This window comes from Melanerpes formicivorus, unplaced genomic scaffold (assembly GCF_026170545.1).
Source record: "Melanerpes formicivorus ecotype bairdi unplaced genomic scaffold, bMelFor1.0.p_v2 SCAF_50, whole genome shotgun sequence".
Lineage (NCBI taxonomy): Eukaryota > Metazoa > Chordata > Aves > Piciformes > Picidae > Melanerpes > Melanerpes formicivorus.
Window position 1 is genome coordinate 285272 of NW_027142402.1, and position 22100 is coordinate 307371.

Consider the following 22100-nt stretch of genomic DNA (forward strand, 5'->3'; position numbering starts at 1 on the left):
AGCACTGCTGTGTGCAAGCACTGCTCTCTGCAAGCACAGCTGTGTGCAAGCACTGCTCTCTGTGCAAGCACTGCTCTCTGTGCAAGCACTGCTCTCTGTGCAAGTGCTGCTGTGTGCAAGCACTGCTGTGTGCAAGCACTGCTCTCTGTGCAAGCACTGCTGTGTGCAAGCACTGCTCTCTGTGCAAGCACTGCTCTCTGCAAGCACAGCTGTGTGCAAGCACTGCTCTCTGTGCAAGCACTGCTCTCTGTGCAAGCACTGCTCTCTGTGCAAGCACTGCTCTCTGTGCAAGCACTGCTGTGTGCAAGCACTGCTCTCTGTGCAAGCACTGCTCTCTGCAAGCACAGCTGTGTGCAAGCACTGCTCTCTGTGCAAGCACTGCTCTCTGTGCAAGCACTGCTGTGTGCAAGCACTGCTCTCTGTGCAAGCACTGCTCTCTGTGCAAGCACTGCTCTCTGCAAGCACAGCTGTGTGCAAGCACTGCTCTCTGTGCAAGCACTGCTCTCTGTGCAAGCACTGCTCTCTGTGCAAGCACTGCTGTGTGCAAGCACTGCTGTGTGCAAGCACTGCTCTCTGTGCAAGTGCTGCTGTGTGCAAGCACTGCTGTGTGCAAGCACTGCTCTCTGTGCAAGCACTGCTCTCTGTGCAAGCACAGCTGTGTGCAAACACTGCTGTGTGCAAGCACTGCTCTCTGTGCAAGTGCTGCTGTGTGCAGGTAGTTCTGTTTTCCAGCAGTTCCCATGTTCTAGAAGCTTAATCATAAATTTACCCAAGATTGAAACTGCAACAAATTGAAGTTGAAGAGGCCAAGTATGGAAGCTCAGTTACAGATGAACAAAGGTTAAGTTACTTTTGGAAAGGAAACAGTAGAATTCTATCCATCTCTAAAGGGTAGCAATGCCTGACAGTGTTCACAGAATGCTGCTCTCAGCTGTAGGAGCAGTTGTGCAGTTATAAAGCAGAAGCAAAGAGGCTGTTTCTTCTTCCTTGGCTGGAGCACCTCAGGGCAGACAGTAAAGGACAGTGAGGAATGAGCTGAAAACTACTCAGGCTGTTTGACTTTGTTGAATGGTTTGCATCCAGGGAATAGGTTAGGGAATGGGTTTGCTTTCTTGTTATTTAGCTGAAGTTCCTGTACTGAGTGTAAACACTTTCTACGAGCTGTTTGTAATTAAGATGCCTTATGACATTCTGTATGCAAATACGAAATAATTTCAAGAACATGAATGATGAGATACTTAAAATGCAGTTTGGTGACTGAGCCAAGGTTTGGTCATCATGCAACCTGTAGCTTGCAAGCAGCAGTTGGTGGTGTGCGCCGCTGGGGTTCACCTGCATCCCAAGTGGCCCAGCAGGTCTGTCTGAATCTGTTCCAGGCTGTGATCCTGTGGAGCTTCAGATAAAATTTACTAGGCCAGAAAAAAGATCTCTAAAACACTGGATCTGTTTTTTTGTTTTGTTTTTAATAGGAAGTTCAGTGTTCTTGCAGATGAGCCAGTGTGCATTGGTCAGACTGAGGGCCTGGTATCATCTCCAGCACAGGCCAAAAGTGGGTGCCTGGAGAGGAACACAAGAACAAGGCATGTGGTGATTTTTCCCTTGAGTGCTTCTTGAGCCTCCAAGTATGTGCTGCTCAAAGACTTTGAGCCACGATTGTACTTTGAACAGAAAATTGTAGTTATCCTAAGCTTTTGGATAAACAACATACTTAGGAGAGCAGAATTCCTTTCTCTACTAATCCAAATAACATACTCAGTAAATGCCAAAGATATTTTCTCAGGAAAACAACAAATTAGTTACTTTTTTTTCCCCCCAAGGAATTGTTAAGGAGAGACATCTGAGGGTTTTTAATTAAAAAGTCTGAAGTGGGAAGAGCAACTTGAGAAGCTGGAAGAGAGACACCATTTGGTTGATAAATTTGTCGGCTCCTCAATGTGAAGGGGAGGCTAGGTCAAGACAGGTCATGTCTGGGGACAGATGAAATAGGCTGCTGTTTGAGGAAATTCAGGAAGAGATGTGGGAGCTGAATGTGAGACATATCTAACTGGTGCTCCAACAAAGCAGCAGAGCTGCTGGTCTCCTCAGTGCTGCTCAGCTTGCAGCAGTTGGAAAAAGCTGACTGTTGTAAGTGCTTCTCAGGGTATATCTGCTGAGGCAGCTATGAGCTCTACCTCCAGCTAGACAAATCCAAGGGTTGTCTTTGGAGTGTACTGAAAGTGGTGTGCTAGAGAAGGTGTCTCCCTGAGAAATACTGAGAGACAACCCGGAGGAGGCCACTGCTGTCCGTCTGATGGTGCTGCCATAGGAACACCTTCCTACCTGCTGGAGGGCAGCAAACTGTCCCAGCCCAGAAATGGTTTTGTAGTGTCAGAGCAGTTCTGCTTAGTGCCCAGAAGTCCTCTCTGACACTGGAAAAGTGTTTCCTCCATCCCCCCATTTCCTGCACACAGCAGTTGGGCTTCAGCAATCAGGACTTTCCTGATTCTTTTCTGGTCTACAAGGGCACTGTTTGGTTCATTTTGCGTGGACCAAATGAATGAATGATCACCCAGCTCTTCTTCCTTCCTTTCAGTTTTCTTTGTACAGATGTCTGGCACTTTGGGGGGGGGTTGGATTCTTAGGGGGTTTTAATAGAAACACCTTTTCCCTTTTGATAACTGTCTGAAATATGTTCCCTTAAGAGCCTTTTGCATGGTCTGTGTTTGCCATTTGTAAACACAGTATGTCAAAGACTGATTTGATTCAGTGGTGAGGCAGCCAGCTATTTGTGTGTCATGAGGTCTAAGGGAAAAAAACTGACCCTCAGCCTTCCTCCAGTCAGTTTCTGACGGGACCCTCAAATAGCTCTGGCAGCGTCTTGTTTCTTTTGGACTTGATGAATGCTTGTTTCTGTGAAGACATGTAATTATTTCTTCCTTTATTTTACTGCACAAGTTACCATGAGAAGCAGCTCCAGACCAAATGTGAGTATTGAGGATCTTTTTCATTATGCCTTTATCTGATAATGTTTAAATATGGCAGTAAACAAGCTCCTGAATTTAACATTTTGAGCAAGTAAGCAGGAACATTTTTATTCAGACACAAAACTGCTTTTGAATTAGATGCAGAGTTCTACAAGTATATCAAAAGGACTTTATTTCGTGTGCCACTCTCACATATTAGTAGGATGCAATTGTTTTTCTTAGTTGGCTCACTCATTGATTTATGGGGAGATGATCTGGGGCTTCCTTTGCGATGAGGAGAGGATTGATTTTGCTTGCTCCAAAACACAACCCAGCAATAGAAGCATCTGCTGTTTCCTGTGACATTTCAATCACTGCCTGTATCTCCTAGGCAGCTTTTCTAGGTGCTTGCTATTGCGAGAAAGCTTTCTGGTGTCTCTGCTGCTAAGGTAAGGCATTTGCTACCACAGCTGGTTCGGATGGCAGGCACGGGTTGCTCTTGCTCTTCCAAGTACAGCCTGCCACAGCCGGTATTCAGAGTGATAGTTTGACTTGTCATGAAAATTACTTGGATGACTTTTTCGTTTGTGGTTAATATTTTCACCCATATTTGTCTTTTGTATGTGTGATGAGTCAACATGTCTAGAGTGTTTTGACAGAAAAGGCTGCAATGGACTGAGGTTGTTACCATGATGGGAGACTGCTGATGGGCTGCCTGGATAACTTCATCACAGTGTCACAGAAGTGACTGTGATTTGAGGGTGTGTAGATGGTAGAAACTGAAGATGGCACAGTAACTTTCCTGCAGGATTAGAGCAAAGTGAAATCAAAAGGTGCTTGGATGAGATGCTGGTCAGCTGTGACTTGTGGTGCCTGCAGGTCACTTGCAGGCAGTGTATTTTTGGTTGACTCAGTAAGACAGATGCTCTGTGGGCTCCAAACTAAGCCCAGCTTGCCTTATATTTTTTTCCATATCTGAGTTTTATTTCACAAAACAAAAACAAAAAAACCAAAAAAACCAAACCACAACCACAAACAAACCCAACCAACCAAAAAACAGTAAAAAAGAACTTACAACTTTTAGTATTGCCTGACCATAGGCAGACAGAAAGAAATATGAAAATATTAACCAGCGTGCTTCCAAATGTAAAGCCAAAAATCAGAGGATGAAATTCTGAGCCTGCCAAAATGAGCAGCCCTCCTGTCAGCTAAAGCAGCTCTGCTGCTCTTTTAGATCACCTGAGGAATAAACCTGGCCTGAGTTGTTCTGCATACTTCCCTGCGAGACAGGGATGAGATGATGTCTTGTGTCTAGTTCTAGGATGATTTCCAGTTGAAGTGCTCTGTTCAAACCTCGAGAGCCCCAGGTTTGGTGAGATGCTGCTGCTGGTCCATTCAGGCTTGTGCAGCAGAACTTGTTCTGAGAGCAGAGCATGCTACCCTGGTGAGAAAGGATGCTGTGAACTCCTTGTTTCATACATTTGTGTTTTCCTGTGCAATGTAAGAGGGATGAAATGGGGATAGTTGTGTAGAAATACACAAACTTTACTGCAGCCCCCTGAGCTGACATGTAAAAATGAGATAATAGACCCCCATGACATCAGTTCTGTAGCAGAGAGACAGTGAGGGACAAGGCTGCCTAATCTCCTGTGGTTGCCTTTATAATGAGGGTTAAATTAGGGTTCTGCTCTGAGCCACCCTGGAGAGAGATGCAGCTCTCTCTAACCATGCCAGGTGCCTGGTTCACCAGCCTCAGTAGGCTCACATTGGCTTTTTAATACCCCCTCTGCTCTTCTACTGCACAGCACACTCCAGCCACCCTTCCTGGCTGCCTTGCTCCAACTAAGACTTTTCTTTGATTCTACTTCCCTCATGCCAGCCTGATGCCTTTGTTCTCAGGCATGGTTGCCTCACATTTAAAGGCTTTATAACTCAGAAGAATATTCACCTTCCTGAAACGTCCTGGGTCATGGACAGGAATTGGCAGGCATGGGCACAGTGTCTGGCTTCTTTTCTTCCCACTCCTCCAGGTTTGCCCTCTGACCTGCAGCAAGTCAATTACTTTGCTTTGACAAATATCAAACCTTTCTGTAGACAAGTGTCTCACAGCTATGGTTCAGCATCACTCCATTATTAGTGGCAGGAAAGCATTCTGAAGCCTTTGAAAGCAAGGTTGCAAAATACCTGGGAGTATTTGGTTACAATTCTATTGATCAGAAGCCCAGAACAGAACGAGGCTATGAATCTGTGTATTAGGAGCCCAGTCTTCCTCCAGTAAGCTCTTCAAGTTCCAAACTCAGCCAGAGCACGGTTCATTTATATATTAGAACATGCAAAATTGTGCCATAATTAGAGTTCTGTGACTCTGTGATTCTATTTGCATGAAAAGAAAAAGATTAGAGGAAGAACTGGTTCATGCTGATTTTCTAATTGTCAATTTCTGTTTACTTTGGTGCTTAAAAATTGAAAAGCATGGAGAAATTTCGTAATAAAAGCTCAAAACACTTCTTATTCTTTTAAATAGCATGGCAGAATTCTTTGTTTGTTTGATCGCTTGCTTAGAGTTTTTTCGGCAAACATTTGCCAAAGCTATCATAAATTAGTGAAAAACACTTGAAGTGTATTTGTTCCTTAACCAGGCTTCTGCTGGTGCTTACCACTCCCTTCTCTCCAGCCTGACCTTGTGCACCACAGCTGGGCAGAGCTGTGGCCTCTGAGCATGGTCCTAGTCTAGAATGGTCAGGACTCCAAAGCACAGAACTCTTTGAGGACTTTACCTCCTAAGCAGGCAGAACAGGCAGCGCTAGAGGCATGCAGGTTTCAAGTGCATGGTGACGTCTCTGGCAAGGCTGGGTCTCTCTGAGACTGGTTGATGTTGCTGCTCATGGTAACAAAACTGGGCATTTCTTGGACAAATGGAGATACCTGGAACTCCATAGAGCTGGGCAATCAAAGCAGGGACCTTGCATGCCAACCTTCCTTACTGCAGCTTTGTCTTTCCTAAGCTGCAACGACACCAAGCTTGTGGTAGTCTTCTGAAAGGGCTGAGATCAGAAACCTTTAGATTTGGTTCACTTTGATCAGGTGTCACATTTTTATCACAAAAGTGCTGCAGCTCTGTTTATTTTTTTCATCAGAAAACTGGGTCAGGTTGGCACAGTGCTGCTGGGAGAGAAGAGGCAAAGGCTGAGCTGCTGCAGCAGAGGCTTTATTACCACCTTGGGGGGCTGTGTGTCATTTTGGGGAAGGAGTTCTTTTCCTTTAAAATAGGGTAATGAAAATCCAATTTTAGCTTGCTGCTCACATTGCTGCTGTTGCTGCTCATCTTTTTCTTATTGCTCATTTTATTTCTCAAAGCAATTCTTAAGTAGGTCACAGGCTTTTGAAGACCCCGGCTAGAAAATGTTGTGCTGCAGTCAGTTCTCTAAAGGATTTTAATTGGTGTGATGTTCTGGTTCTCACAAGACACAGGGCTCCTCTTCTGCCCTTCTGTCCCTGAAACAGAATGTAAGAGAGAGGGGACTCTGGCCTCTGCAGCCAATGCATCTACACAGACAAGAAGTGGCCTATTTTTATGAAGACTGCAGTCAGCACCAGCACTGCCTGTGAGGTTGGTTGCTCCTCCTTCAGCAGGACTCTAACCCTGATTCCTGTTTTTCTTCCTCGAATAAAACACTTAGCTGTGGAATCACTTCTTCAGATGAATTTTATAACTTTATCTAAAAAGTGAAGTTTAAGTTTGTACTAGAAACTTTTCTGCTGAGACCAAAATTTTGCAGCAAAATTTCACTTTTTTAATCCTACTTTTGCAAAACAAACATTTTCCAAGACGGGGTTGGGTTTTGTTTTGGTTTAATTCACAAGTATTTTGTATAATACACACACATTTTACAAATAAGTGTTGGAGCATTTGGGATTGAGCTGAGTGCAAACCTCCTTCTCCAAACACCCCGATGCAGTAACTTCTTTTAGTTTATATTAGTTTTGGAAGCTTATAAATGCCCAAGGTTTAGAGCATGAATTTAATCCTCCAAAGGGGATTGGGAAGCTTTCCTCATGAGCAGGTTATTGCCCAGTCATCTCTCATAGTGTTTCTTGCATCTTCCTTAGGAGAGTTTTCTTGCTGAACTGAAAGCAAAAGCTGTGTACAGCTCTAGCTGTTTCCCTCCACACACTCCCTCGGTCGTGCAGTGCAGTGAGGCTACCAGAGGAGCCTCTGAATGAGCTGCACTGCTCAGGTGAGCCACCACCACCCTGTCCCTTGTGGACCTTGGGACAGTACAGACTGTCACAGCACTCTGCTGACTGGCATCCATCCTGACTGCTTTAAGTGGAATAAATAAATAAAGTAACAGATTTCTGGGGAGTCAGACATCCAGAGAAATCAAGAAACTGTGGTTTCTGCAGTGAGGAAAGGTTTCCTTGCAGAACTCTGTTAGAAACTTATTTGTAAGCTAACAATGTAAGGCACTTTTCCCTATAAAGCTGCTGTTAGCTTTCAGCTACAACTGTAACCTTGAGTCACTAAGGTGTTTCACAAATGCTTGTGAAGAATTGTTCAACAGCTCTCACCAAAAAAAAAACAACCCTAAACTGTGAAAATGAAGTCAGCATCTTCATGCAAATAAGCAAAGCTATGTTCTAAGACATAAACCTGAAAGTAAACGAGGGCCTGGGACAGCCTGCAGGGGTGTCCCCTTCGTAACAGAGCAGTTTGGTTTTCTTATTCCTCAGTGATTTATTCTGCAATCACTTTTCTTTATTTGTACCTCTCTGAGACCTTATTCCAGCCATTGTCTGTCCTCCAAGAACAAGCAGCAGGCTTACTGACATTGAGAAACAGTCCCTCGGAACTGCCCTGAAGCAGAAGGTGTCAGATTTGAATGTGGAGTTCTGTACCCATCCAAGTAGCATCAATGTATCCGGGCTTTTCACACTTGTGTAAGACAAGGAGAGGGGAGCATACATTTCTAGAGGATACCAAGTGAGTTAGTACATGATGCAGAAGCGCTGTGGCTGTGCTTTTTAGCCGTCCTTGCCTCATGGTGCAGCATTTAGCAGGTTTCACAACTGCACAACTAGAAGACTTCACACTGGAAGTCTTCCAGTGCTCTGCATGTTATAGGAAACCGTTCAAGGCTACAGAAAGTCCTTCTCCTAATTTATTGCAGCTAAATTCTATCTCAGTCTGCTGGAGCAGCTGGCATACCAGCCAGCTCTGTTGTTTTATTTTCCTCGGCTTTATAATTCATACCATGGGACTTCTGCATTCCCAGATCTGACCCCAAGGACTCCAGCTGCCATATCCTCATATCCTTGGCGACATCTCTCTGCACCCCCTTGGAATATTCTAACACTACAAATACTATCATGTATCCATGCCTACTAGATACATAAAAATCAACATCATTTAGCTTTGTTCCAATTTAAATAGCAAAATCCCCCTTTCCCAAGGAACAAAGACATCACAGCCTTTCCCTGTGTCTAGGACACACATTAGCAGCTGGAATGCTGGAGTCAGTGTTTTGTTCCATGAGAGTGAATAGCATCAGACCTCCAGAGATTTCTTAACTGACCTTCAGAACACAAAAGTCTAGCTTCCAGCAAACCTAAAGCAAACATATTTCTCTAGAGATTAGGATCAAAGCACAAGAAAAACATTCTGCTGAGCTGCATGGGGCTCATACCATTGCTTCTTTATTGGAGCAAGGGTGAGTGGTGCTGGGGGAGACGAGAGTCACTTTTGGGGGCATCATCCAGTGATAAAAGCAGTACACAAAAGGTTACTCAGATCTTTGCCAAGATATTAGCAAAAAACCATCATTCTTCTTCATATCATCACTACTCCATTTCCAAATATGGTCTTGTATCATCATGGTCAGACCATGAACAACTTCTCCAAAGCAAAGCCTTGGGCACCTTGAGCATTTTATTGGAAGAGCAGCTCAAGGACATCCCCAGGCTTTGACTCTTGAGGGGACTCTTCCAACGTTCTCAAGCAACTGCTGCCATCTGTAAAACATGAGTGGCAGCACTTTGCTCCCCTATCCAGGCAGGGTTTGGGGAGGATAATTACATTACAGATTCAGAAGTTCTGAGATACTAGTCACAGGTTTTGTGTGTGCACATAACCTGGAGCAGGTTGGGGTAGAACAAAAGTTACAGATATCTATAAATGATGTATACAAATAATACTGGGGAAGAACAAAAAATAATCATCAAGAGAACCGCATTTTAAAGAAATTTGTTGACCATGCAGACTTTGTGCTGAACTTGTCACCATTCATCAGAATGAAACACCGCAGAGGTATCTGCAGAGCTCTCAAGCTCTTTGCTGGTGAGATTTGTGCAACAAGAAGCACTGAAAGTCGCACAAGTTTCTCATGGGTGCCCTGTCAGGCAGCAAAGAAAGTACATGAGGAGGCTGGGTACTGATTCAGCAAGGAAGAGATCAGAGAGATGGTTCAACAGGGTTATCCTCAGAGGCAATTCCTAACACCAGCTCCCCCCCACCAAAAAAAAAAATAAATATATATATATATATAATTAAGAAAAAGGAATGAGCATTCCTTTGAATATGGAGCCCAGTTAACCACAGACACTCCCTGATTGTCTCTCCAGCCACCCATTTATGCTGCTTCTCCAGCTCAGGAGGAAGTGAGCAGAAGTTGGGTGGTGCTGTGCAGTGATTCTGCTCTACCTGCACTGCTCGCTCTGGAGGTCTGTGTCATATTCTGCAAATGCACAAGCTGGTGGATGTCATTCTTTCACATTTGGGCTCATCCATTTCACATTCAAATCTGTTTCATCTGAAGGGAAAGGAAGTCCAGATCCAAGCCCTGTTTTTATTCCAAGGATATTGCATGGAACACATTCGTAGTATTTTTAAGCAAGCTTGTTCCCACTGCCCTGAGTTACAGATTATCTGGTTTCCTTACTGCACTGGGTCATGGCTAGCACAGAGGTTTAGGGCAGACAGAAATGGAGTAAATCAGTTCAGCTGAAAAGATTTTCAATTTCCAGGAACAGGTTTTCCATAGCTTGTGCCAAACAACCAAGTAATTACTTTTGGTCTGAAATTAGCATTACAGCCTCTCTCCCTGCTCCCTTTCCACTGCCTTACTACTGTTCCTGAAGGAATAGATTAATAAATGCTTGACCTTATGCATCGGCACCAGTGGAGACCTGCAGCAATTGCTTCTTCTCACAGTTCAAACAATCATTTTGGATCACATCTTACAAAGCAGAAACTCAGGGAAAGCTGAAATGCCTTTTCAAAGCCGAGCTGTGGGTGTAGGACAGGCAGAAGTGTACAAAACCGAGTCTGAGGCTGTGGCTCCAAGCAGAGACCCTGTGAGCATTGGGGTGGTTAAGCACTTCCTTGAATCTTGTTCTTCATACACTTCTCTTCCTCAGGCTTTGCACCAGGTTAAAATAAACTGATTTGCATTGTTACTCAAGGTGCAAAGGTTTCAGCTGCCCAAAGTCACTGATATGTAAATATGTCAGGAGACACTTCCTGGTTATTTTGCTAAAATTTGAGATTGCCAGTGCTGGCTGCAGCTATGCACAAAGAGTTTGATGAAGAGTGCAGTCCAGTGAATCCAGCAGATGTATCCAGGTTTGCCTCTCTGAGAACTTTCTGGATTCTTCTTCCTTCATTCTCAGGAATTAAGGCCTAATTTTAGCAAAGTTCTGATGATCCAACCAGCAACAAGAAAACCAAAATACATCTTCATCTCTACAATCCTTAACATGTTCAGCATCACAGGTCTATAAGCAGCTGGATGGTAATCTGAGCCTCTGCAGCCTGGAAATCAGGAGGATGGAAGGTTTGGATAATTGGCTCTTGATACAATTGTGGTATTTCCTGCACTTATCTGGCACAGATATGCCACCTAGCTCACACTGTTTTGGTGCTGCCAGCATGGAACATGGCAAAGAAATATGCAAGAAAATATAATCTTATCCAATAACAACAAGGGAGACTTGTTTTTGAGTTATGCTTTAGTTTATTTCTATTTATATTTTCCTTATTTGCTATCCTGGGATATTTGTGTCACTTTACATTGCCACTAAATGTTAGCAGCGCAGCTGGGATTAGTCAAAACCCAGCCATACAGCCTGGAATTCCTCCTCTTTCTTCTGTTTGGTCCGGTAGATGTGGGGTGTTTTGAAAAGGAAGGAAAGAGCAGGAAGGCAGGACCAGGTTGTATTTTTGAGCACTGGCTGATTTCTGAGTAAACGTGCCTCACAGGCCAGTCCCAACTGCTCACAATGCCAGAAGGTGTGTATGGAGACTGTGGAGATGGCTTCATTTTCAGGAGCTGACCTCTCCATGTAAGTGCCATTAGATTGGGCAGAAGCAATCTTCTTGCTCTCCATCATGCAGGCAGAACAGCACACAGTGTGTGCTGGTAAGGACCAGCACTCTGGTATGGAGCAGCCCAGCATTAGGCCTCCAGGGCACAGCAAATGCCCCAGAAGTGCCTGTCCTAACTCTCCCAGGCAAAGCAGTATGGCTTATCGTTTGAGCAAGCAGAAGTCCCTCACTGAAGGGCCTGAGTTTTCCCTCTTTGCAGATGCCATGGAGAGCCCCAGCAGAATGAGCAGCAGTCACGCTGCCTGCCATTGCTGCCTGCAGTCCCTGCGTGGGAGGAGGTTTGTCTTAAGAGAAGAAAATGCTTACTGTGTGACCTGCTATGACAGCCTGTTTGCCAACTCCTGTGAGGAGTGCAAGCAACCCATCGAGTGTGATTCCAAGGTAAAGACTCCTGCTGGTTTGCTGAACTGCACACAGACCCCATTCCTTTCATGGCAGATTCAATACCCAGCTCCCTGCCTTCCTGTAGCATGGTCATGGTGCATCCACGTGCAGCAGGAATGGTGCTGTTTTCCCATCACGGGACAGCTCCAGGGACGCACACACATAGCTCAGACACAAGTTAGGGCTGGAGGGCTGTAGCACAGCTAGACTCCATTCTTCATCTCCAGCCACTCACTGACTGCAGTCTCACAGTGCCTGAGGGGCAGTGGGGTGCTGGTGTAATCCACTGGATCAGGGTGAAGAAAGCTTTGGAATTTCTGAGAGATGTCCACTGAAAAACACATCTGGGGTGCTGGGTCAGTTCCTTTTACCATAGGTGTTGAGCTGAAGCAAAGCCATGTCTATAGTCTCTATATGATCTATCTTTTGGACACTAAGGGTGTTGTAATTGTGACTCAGTTCTGTGCTTACCTTACTCATCTCACAGATGATGTGGCACTGGTGGTGTTTCTGAGCCTGGTTTTTTGAAGCTGCATTTTTCCCTTGCTTTTTCAACCTTGGGAAAATGAGACGTGCTGTTTGCTCATTTTTGAGTTCTTGGTTGAGGTCTCGTACACAGACTCTTGGGCGTTTCATCCTCTAAGCCTGCTGAGCTTTAAACAAACATTTTTCTGCCAAGTCTTTAGCAGGAGTTATATTAGGTGTAAACACAAGCTACAGTTTTTTAATAATCTTCCTGAGAATCACTTTGCTCTCAACAAGATTTTAATTGCCTGCTTTCTGCAATAGTATGATCTTTCTGTAGGGTTCTGTAGTGTCAGCTGGAGGAAGAAGTTGTGATGTTAAAAATCCATGAGGCTGATTTCAAAGTGGGTACAGAAGGCACTTTGTGTCAGGTGGCCTGTGCACAGTATTTGTGTTGATGGCCTGTTTACAGCTGAAGGCCAACAGTGAAATACAAAACTATTCTTCCAATAAAAACATCTCTGAGATAACATAAGGAAGGACAACTGCCTGTGCCAAAGCAGCTCCTAATCCCCTCTGGAGGAGACCTACAAAATAGAGTGACCCTGAGTACGTGTGTCGCTGCTGAGCACACCTGCCTCTGGACCCGTGGCATCTCTTCCAGACACTATTCCAATGCTCTCCATGTTTCACTTCATTCTGGGAGGAGGGGGGGTTGAAAACACTAAAGAAATGTCCTCATTCACATGGAATTGCTTTCTCCAAGGATCTGTCCTACAAAGGCCTCCACTGGCATGAGAGATGCTTCAAGTGTGCCAAATGCAGTCAGTCACTGGTGGAGAAACCCTTTGCTGCCAAGGATGAGGTCTTGCTGTGTACTGAGTGCTACTCTGATGAGTATTCATCCAGGTGTTTCCACTGCCAGAAGACCATCATGCCTGGTAAGACAGCAAAGACACTTCAGTGGGAAAGGGAACTGTCTTTTTAATGGTAACCACAGCCTTGAATAACCAAGCTGCAAGTTCCTTGTCTTTCAGAACAGTGTTCAGGGGACTATTTCTCCTCTGTGCTGCTCCCAAACAGAAATGCTGAGCTGCAAGACAAGGCAGGCCCTGCACTTTGTCACAGGACAATGCCAACTTCTTAAAACTTGCCAGCTTCAGATGAATAAGATAAATAATGCATCTGGAAGTGAAGGAGACAAGTGAAGGAGTTCAAGGCAGACAAAAGACAGGACAGTGATAGATATACTAAATATGCAACAAATTTTAACTTCTGGAAGTGCTATGTACCTGACCATCGTCACCGGGCTGGGTGGCCTGAGAAGAGCACAGAGAAGTAGCCCTAGAGCAGTCATACAAGGGCAGACTCCAAAGCTCACAGCTCAGGCAATTCAGAACATTGCTTTGCAGGTGATTGTGGGGCACTGAAGCTGCTCTTGACATCTCAAGTGCACACTTAGAGACTCCACTACATTGGGATAAGTGCTTCCTTGGGTAATCCAGTGCTGAGGCAGGAGATTAAAAACAAGAGCACTGCCAAGGTTTGAAGCCTGTGTTACGAGGCTGTGTCTGGGAGCATTGCTTGCTTTGGGTTTTTGCAGGGTCCCGCAAAATGGACTTTCAGGGAAGCTCCTGGCACGAATCCTGCTTCGTTTGTCAGCATTGCCGGCAGCCGCTGGGGACAAAGCCTCTGATCACCAAAGACAAGGAGAATTACTGCCTGCCTTGCTTTGAGAAGCAATTTGCTCACCATTGCTACTCTTGCAAAAAGGTAATTAAACATCCAAAGGAAGAATTGCCCTGAGGAGGCAATACTGCTGCTGGGGAAGGAGATAGGATCATATACAATCTCTGGTGAACTAACAGCAGTCCTGCTTTTGGCATGGGTCACCAAAAGCCAGTTCAACTGTGTCTGCTGGCCCTGCTAGTTAACATTAATTTAAACATGATTATATTAAAAATAAACTTACTGATCAAAACAAATGCTTTGAGGTTCTTTTACTGTTGCTGGTGGGTTTAGCAAAGCTGACATTTTCACTGATGTTTACATAAATCCCCTGGCTCCTGGTAATCCCCAATTTTGTCTGATAAAAGTGCCTCCCTTTCCAACTTTTCCCAGTGTATTTTATATATACACTAGATATTAAGAAGAAATTCTTGGCAGTGAGGGTGGTGAGACACTGGAGCAAGTTGCCCAGGGAGGTTGTGGATGCTTCCTCCCTGGGCCAGAATGGATGAGGCCTTCAGCAACCTGGTCTAGCAGAAGCTGTCCCTGCCCATGGCAGAGGGTTGGGATTGGATGAACTTTAAGGTCCCTTTCAACCCAACCCATTCTATGAATCTATGAAAATACTCACATGTTATATGTTCATCCTAACTGCAGTCAGTCAATATTCCAGATGAAAAACAGTTGATGTGACCACACTCTCTTGTGCATATTGGAAGAGAGAAAAACAAGTGGAAGGACAAGATAATCCTTCACACCTTTGTTCCTTTGCTCTGTCCTTGTTTGTCAATGCATTAGGTCATAACTTCTGGGGGAGTGACCTACCATGACCAGCCTTGGCATAAAGAATGCTTTGTGTGTGCTGGGTGCCAAACTCAGCTGTGTGTACAAAGGTTTATTTCCAAGGATGACTTTCCATACTGCGTGGACTGCTTCAGCAAATTGTATGCCAAGAAGTGTGCTGCTTGCAAGAAACCTATTACAGGTGAGTCTCACCTTCTAAAGGGGCTAGGCAGTGCTGAACCATCCCTCTCCTCTCAAAGCAGACCTTTACTTTAGAAAGCAGCGGTAAAAGTAGTTCCACCCAAACGGAAGTCTGAAGGAGTTACCTATGAGAGAGACACTCTGTACATCACACATTACACATCTTGCTAGGACATAGCAGTGATCATGAGTCTGTTGACTCTGAGGAGGTGGCTTCTGTGCTGGAAGGAGTTCCACCATTGTTTAACTTACTGCTTTCTGCACTAAAGTTCATCCTTTGGAATATAAGAAAAGGCAACTTTTGGCTCTTCACAGGACAGCACACAGAAGTCCCTCATGTCTGTGAATTTTTTCAGCTTTGTTTTCAAATTCACCAATTAGCTGCTGCTGACAGGTACACCTGCCAAGCTAGAGAGCCTGCCAAGTGCAACAAAGGTCTGCTGCACGCATCCTCAGTACTCATGTGATTTGTACATAGACATGGGTGCCCCTGGTCCATGAAAGCTGGAGCTTTCTGAGAGCATTTGCTGCTGTCATCCGGCTGTGTGTGGCTCAGCTGCAGAGAAGTGCTGCCTGATTGCTAAAGGTGCATGTGCCAGGGGACAAAGTATTTATGACCAATCAAGTGGGCATGATTTAAAAACAAATAAAGAAACCTAAACAACTTGAAAACCTCCAGCCCCACCCTCTCCCCCCCCCCCCCAAAAAAAAAAAAAACAAACAAACAAATCCTGATATTTTATTTCATGCTGGGAACTCCAGGATCTGCTAATTTCCAATAGATTTAATCTTGGAGAAACTTAGATAGAAAGAACTAAATCTCACTGTGTGTTGTACAGAAGTTATGTGTGCCAACACATTGCAATGGATTTAACGTGACTTTGCAAGGAAGATCAGCAAACCTGCACAGACATTCTGCTCAGAGTCCCTCATGGCATGTGAGAACAAGCCAATGACTCGTGCCTTTGCTTAAAATCTTCCCTATTGTATTTAATTATGATTATTTTTTATACAATTCAGACAAAATTCAATTTCTGACTATGGATTTTTGCTCATTTGTTTGTTTGCTGTATGAATGACAACTTGATCCCACCCCAGACACAATCTGCTGCATCTCTGAACCAGGTTCAGTAATACTGGGTTCACATCTTCTTTCTCATCATCTCTTCCAGCTCTTGGAGGTCCCACATTCATCTCCTTTGACGAGTGGCAGTGGCACAGGGAGTGCTTCCGTTGCAGGAAATGCTCAGCCCCACTGGTGGGGCAGGGGTTCCTCACCCGGCAGGAGGATGTCCTCTGCCACAGGTGTGGCTCTGCTCCATAGCTCTGTGCACAGCCACATTGTTCCTGCTCCACAGCAATGTGCCTCCTTGCTCTGCAGTAAGACAAGCATGGAAAAGGTGCAAGAGTTTAGTCATTCCAGCAGCAGGTTCATTCTATCGTAGTTCTCAGCTGCTTACACAGAACACTTCAACAGCCTCATGGCTAAGAAAATCACACAGAAAAGTATTGCAGCTATTTCCAAGCCCACCCGAGCATGTTTCTCCTTGTAAGACACTGCACTCTGCTGTTAGAACCTTAAACATGGATGCTACACCTCCCAAGAACGGCTGTATGAAGTCTCTACAGCACATGGCTAGTGGTGAGGCATTAGCAGTGCTTCACAGACAGACTGTGGAATCAGAAGCTGGGCACCCACATTTCTCTGTTGGATCCTAACACTGATGGGAACAACTTTTAAACATCATCTTCCTCCATGCCTCAGGAAAAGCAGCTGCTGACAAAGCAGGCAGAGATTGGGAGGAGGGAATATTGTTATATAGAGGGCTTCTGAATCAGGCCCATTCCAGAGCCACATAAAGGGGGTGGGGGTGGAATTTCCTCTCTTTACTGAAATTGCTTCTCAGAAACATAGTCTGCAGTCAGTCCAAAACTGAATGGCAAGTCTATGCCCCAAAACTGGTCAAACTGGTCTTAAATTTCCAGGCATAACTGATTTAGAACATAACTAAACCCATCTTCGGAGCTACTGTGAGAGGTAAGGATTGCCCAAGATTGGACAGTGCCAACATCTCCACTGTCTTCACTAGACCTTGTCATAGACACATAAATATCTATTTTTGTTAGGAGACGTAAGAGCCAACTCATGCTGACACTTTTCCTCCCCTCAAAACCCACATGCCAGCAGTCAAAGCATTGTTAATGGCCTTATCCTCTCCACTCTGCTGGGTTTTAACTCCCTGCCTACCCCTTTTCTTGTAAATGCCCCATTGTCTGTAGCAGCCTGTAAGCTCTTCAGACCCAATACCAGATTAATTGTTCTGTGCCACATGCCCACCATGTGTCAAGAGCTGGCAATGTCATTGCAGGTTATGCAGCCTTGGCTTCAAAGCCTGCTGAGCTTCAGTGTCCATCACGAAAGGCCATCTAGAGCTGAGTTATAAGCATTTATCTTCTTCCTTCTTCCATGCTGTATGCTGCAGTGGCCTGATTCACATTCCTGTGTGAGGTGCTGTAGAAAATGGCATGTTCTGCTTGGTTCTCATCTTACCTCTTTAAGCTGTACATTTCCCTTTGTAATCTGGCCTTAAGTGCATGGAGCTATTTGGATGACTTGAGTGAGCTTTATCCATACTGAAGACAGAATCATCACAGAATGATAGAAGTGGTGAATCACCACACACAACCATCCCTTTAGCTAGAAAAGTGAGAAAAAGGCAAAAATGTGTGAGCACAGCTAAGGCAGAGCTGAGCAGCAGTGGCATCAGATCAGTATGGGTAACAGCTGTCCAATGAGCACAGAGTGGCCAGTTCCCAGTCAATAAATCATTGATCTTCTGCTCTGCGTGGTGCTGGGGTTTGGTTGTCAGTTTCTTCTTTCATGTAGTCCTTGCTGCAGTCTGGATTTGGATTAGTTCATGTCTTTTCACTTGATCCCAGCTGCTTCCTTTTCTGTTTTCACATTTTACGTGGCTGATACAGGCTCTTGGTGAGACTTGGATTCCCATAAATAGAAATATGCTTCCTTGCCTTCAATACAGCAGTGCTTCCCTGCTATGTATGAGGCTCTAACAATATGCACTGAGTTATCAGGACCCAGGCCAGTGGTAAATGTTCACTGCCTTACATTCTGGATCACCAGAAACTGACCTGAGAAGTAACATTCAGCAAAATGCAGGGATGTGGGCTGGGCCCTTTATTTGCCTTGTCTGAACAATCTGCTGGCTTAATTGCAAACTGATGTGAGAGCTACCAGGCAGAGTCCTAAAATATGACAGGGTCAGACACACTGATCATGATAATCCCAATCTGCCAGCCTTAGCATTTGGAAAATGAAATTCTTCTCTGACTCATCAACTCGTATTTTTGGAAAGAACAACTGAATTATTTATTTCTCCTGCTGTAAATACACTGCAGTCAAACATGAAACTGAACATTTTTGTTTGGGAATAGAAGTAAGAAATAAAAGTGAATCTAAAAACAGTTCGAATAAAAGCTGTTCGGGACCAGATTAGTATTTCCTGGTCTCTATCCCCAGCTACCAAAGCCCAGTCACACTTTCCTGTGGATTGATGCTGGCTGGATGCAAGGTGCCCACCCAAGGCACTCTATCACTCCCCTCCTCAGCCTGACAGGAGAGATAAAATATAACCAAAGGCTCATAGGGCAAGACAAGGAGAGATCACTCAGCAATTACCATCAGGGTACAGAGTCCAGTGCCATTCAATCTGCTTTAAGAAATTTCAGCGAGTGGAAGTTGGAGAGATTTCTTTTCAAGTAATTTCTCATGTCACGTGCTTTTCTTTAACACTGTACTGCTTCATATTAACATGTGTCTAGTTCCTGCCTGCCTGCTGCTGCCCAGCTCCACAGTAACCACCCTGCTTTTGTTAGGGCCAGGCTCACTCAGCCTAAGGTGCAGCAATGTGTCTAATACCCTGATCATACCTTAGCTGTACTGTGTCATCCTGGGGCTTGGAAGGGAGGCTTCCACCTGGGACCATCTTCTGAAGAGTGAAGTAGATGTTTTATTACCTCAGTCAGTGCTTAAGGCTAATGTTCAAGTTCTTCCATCACTGCCCAACTGCCAGAGAAGTTCTGGAGATGGCAAACCCTGCAGCACTGTTGCCAGATGGTCCTGCTCTACCCATCCCTCTGAATGTCACAGTGTACCACGCTGAGCTGATCTGCAGTTTCGGCACCCAGACACTGCATTTCCTAGGATGGGTGTAGAGCAGGGCATTGTGTATGGGGACAAGTTAAACCCAGTTTTGTCTGGAGCCTGTGCTGTGAGGGGAGAAGAGCATGGCAGAGACATCTAATTCCAGTGCAGCCTCACTCAGCTCAGAGACAAGCTCTGAAAAGTCCAACCCAATTAGCCAGGACCAGTCATGGGTATTTTCATTTTTCATGTCTGGCAGCCCCCCAAGGCCCTCAAGGCTTTTCAGAGGCAGGCCTTAGCAGGACTCAGTTTCTGTGCTGAGCAGAGACCACAGCCCTGCCCCTGCAGCACTGTGTGCACAGCATGGAGCTGCTGCTGCTGCAAGGCTGACTGGGACAAGGCTTCTGCATCCATCCTGACACTCTCTGATCACAAACACTTCCTTCATATCATTGATAAAGCTGAAGCCATGCCACGTGGTGCTCAGCACCACTTTTTGAAGTTTTCTGTGATGCACAAGGGCCACAGGGGGAAGCTGACCCCAAGTGGGACCTCGCTGTCCCTCAGTGCAGTCAGAGTCACCTTCCCGACAGCGATTCAGCAAAGCAATGGAACTTTAGGCATTTGTTTGATCTGCATCTTTGAAGCAAACAGTTAAGCTGCCTATCTCAGAAAGAAAATAAAGCACTTGAACTCTTGCCTTGGTCCCAGTTTAGAGTTCTGTTGGCATGTTTGTTTTAAGCATCTTCTGGGAACATTCTGTCTCCTCAAGAGCTATTCCACCAACACAGAAACACAATTTGATTGAGGTTTTTTTCACAGGCTTTGTCAACTTAAATTTCTCTTAAATATGCAGAGTGCAAGGATATAAACTATGCTTGGCATTCTGAACGCCATAAATAGACAATCTCAGCCACTGTTGTGCTGCACTCTGTCTGAACAAGTACTGGGTGCTAAACGTCAGCTGGGGACTTCTCAGAAACACTGAAACAAACCCAGTTTCCACCTCCATCATTCTCCTCTCCCAAACCCCTGGATACCCATGGGACACAACAACTAAGCACAAGACCACATTTTTATCACCCACCTGGATACATGCCTGTGCAACACGATCCAGGTGATCCTACTTTAGCAGGGAGGTTGAACCAGGTGGTCTACAGAAGTCCCTTCCAGTTCCCACCAGTCTGGGAATCTGAGCTTCTGCAATGCAAATTCTGAGGTAATAATAACATTTTTTTAAAAATGAAACTGCCAGTAAGTATTTTCCCAGCTTACTAACTGGTTTCCAGTCCTGGAGTGGGATCATATCAATTCCTGCACTTGCCCACCCTATCCAGGCTCTATTATTTTGGGCAACAAAATGAAGGCTTTTCCATCGCTGCTTTTCCAGAGAAAGGCCCAGGCAGAGCATGAAACCTCTCTGTTAAACAACCCACGCTGTACCTTATTCAGCCCTCCTGAACAAATGCACGCCCTTCCAGATCCTGTGGGCTGCCTTCAATGTTCAGACAAATCTAAGAATAATACAGTTACACCAAAGCAGCAGACTGTAGTAAATATTTTCAACCAAATGTGTTCAGTTTAAAGCTTTGACAGCTCTGGTCATCCATAACAGTTCTCTGTTGCTCCCAGCTGCTCTTAACCTTCCTATAACTTCCCATAACTGCCCACTCCTGCTTTTTCCTGCAGTTTCTTGCCATGCTCTCCAGGCCATTTACAGCCCTGCTGCTGAGCAGGTGGCATTGAACCTCAGAGCTGTCTGATTTCACACCTGTGAAGCACTCAGTTGCCAAATGGCTTCTTTTTCAAGCAGAAGTCCCACCTCAGGAGGTGGCTTGTAATAGGCATGCTGGTGTTAGAGCTCAGTGTTGTGACTGAGCACATGCCTAGTAGCTCTGTCTGATTATGGAGTTCTACTGTGCCACATTTCAGTGATTTATTTGGGTTTGAGAATAAAGCTGCATTAGAACAGATCTAAAATATATGGCAATTTACACCAACTAAATCACCAGGATCATTTGAATGTCTGACTCTGTTGTACTGCCAGCACAAGGGAGGCAGGAAATCTTTGCCAATGAAATCAGTAAGCTATTAACCAAAGCATTCTCTGAGCAGCATTGGTTACAGGCTTAGCACTTATTGCACAGTCTCTGGAGAGTAAATGAGGTTTCATCATGGGCAATCATTCTCCCTTGGGCCAGGTCTCACTGTTGATTGCCAGGCAAGGGCAGGCTCTGGGCACGGGCTGCATGGGTGGCAGGTTGCACAGTGCCACTCCAGAGGCCAGGTGCTTGGTCAGGGAAGAGTGTGGAACATCAAGGGGAGAGGAGCAGGTGACTCTACACCCAGAGGGTAACCACCCTCAAGAAGCAATGGATGCCCTCACTGAAATCTCTGCTCTCAAAACCTTTGGTCAGGCCCTTCATGGAGAAACCCAAATCAATCGAAGTTTTCCCAAACTTGTGGCTTTCCTACTCACTGAGCACATGCTTCTCAAGAACAAAACAGATCTATTTGCAAATTGTCATTTGTGAATTCACAGAGCCTCACCTTTTCAGGTGTGCAGTGCTAATTGATTCAGAGATTATCAGTACAGCATTCGCAAGAGGTTTATTAGAACTCCAGGCAGCTCTGTGGACTTTCTGTGAAAATACTAACAGACAGTGAAAGCTTTTGGGAGCAGGAGTCAACTGCAGTCACCTCTGAAAGCAGAGGTTTCAAAATCCCTTTCCCCTCACCCATTGACTTGCCAAGGAACTTTACAAAATATAAATGTAGAAAGTATGGCCAATGACACAGAGCCAAAAATTGTTAAGATCTCAGACATGAGCTAAAAAATAAAAAGTCGTTAAAAACACCTGCAAGAACTGAAAGATTTTTTTCATACTACTGAAACTTTGTCAGCATTCTGCTTTCAAAGTCTCCAGCAGTTTGATTCAAGCTGAGGGGATGCTTCTCTGCAACACAGAGAACTGAAAAGTGCCTTTTGCAAAATATCTGATAACCTCACTGCATCAGCCCAAGACTTGGGCACTGAAAAACCTCTGCACCG

At 45.0% G+C, this 22100-nt stretch overlaps 1 protein-coding gene across 2 annotated transcripts; it reads left to right on the top strand.

Annotated features, from left to right (window-relative positions):
• Positions 1 to 2881: 2881 nt before the first annotated feature.
• FHL5 (four and a half LIM domains 5) lies at positions 2882 to 21873 on the top strand. 2 transcript variants are annotated; one of them, XM_068160409.1, is made up of 6 exons: positions 2882 to 2963; positions 11525 to 11706; positions 12941 to 13115; positions 13778 to 13947; positions 14701 to 14887; positions 16059 to 21873. In XM_068160409.1, the coding sequence occupies exons 2-6, from the start codon at positions 11530 to 11532 to the stop codon at positions 16208 to 16210; spliced, it is 861 nt and encodes a 286-aa protein (XP_068016510.1). In that variant the 5' UTR covers positions 2882 to 2963; positions 11525 to 11529; the 3' UTR covers positions 16211 to 21873. The 2 variants fall into 2 exon arrangements, with proteins under 2 accessions (XP_068016510.1, XP_068016511.1); XM_068160410.1 differs by lacking the exon at positions 2882 to 2963 and adding an exon at positions 6469 to 6552.
• The last annotated feature ends 227 nt before the right edge of the window (positions 21874 to 22100 follow it).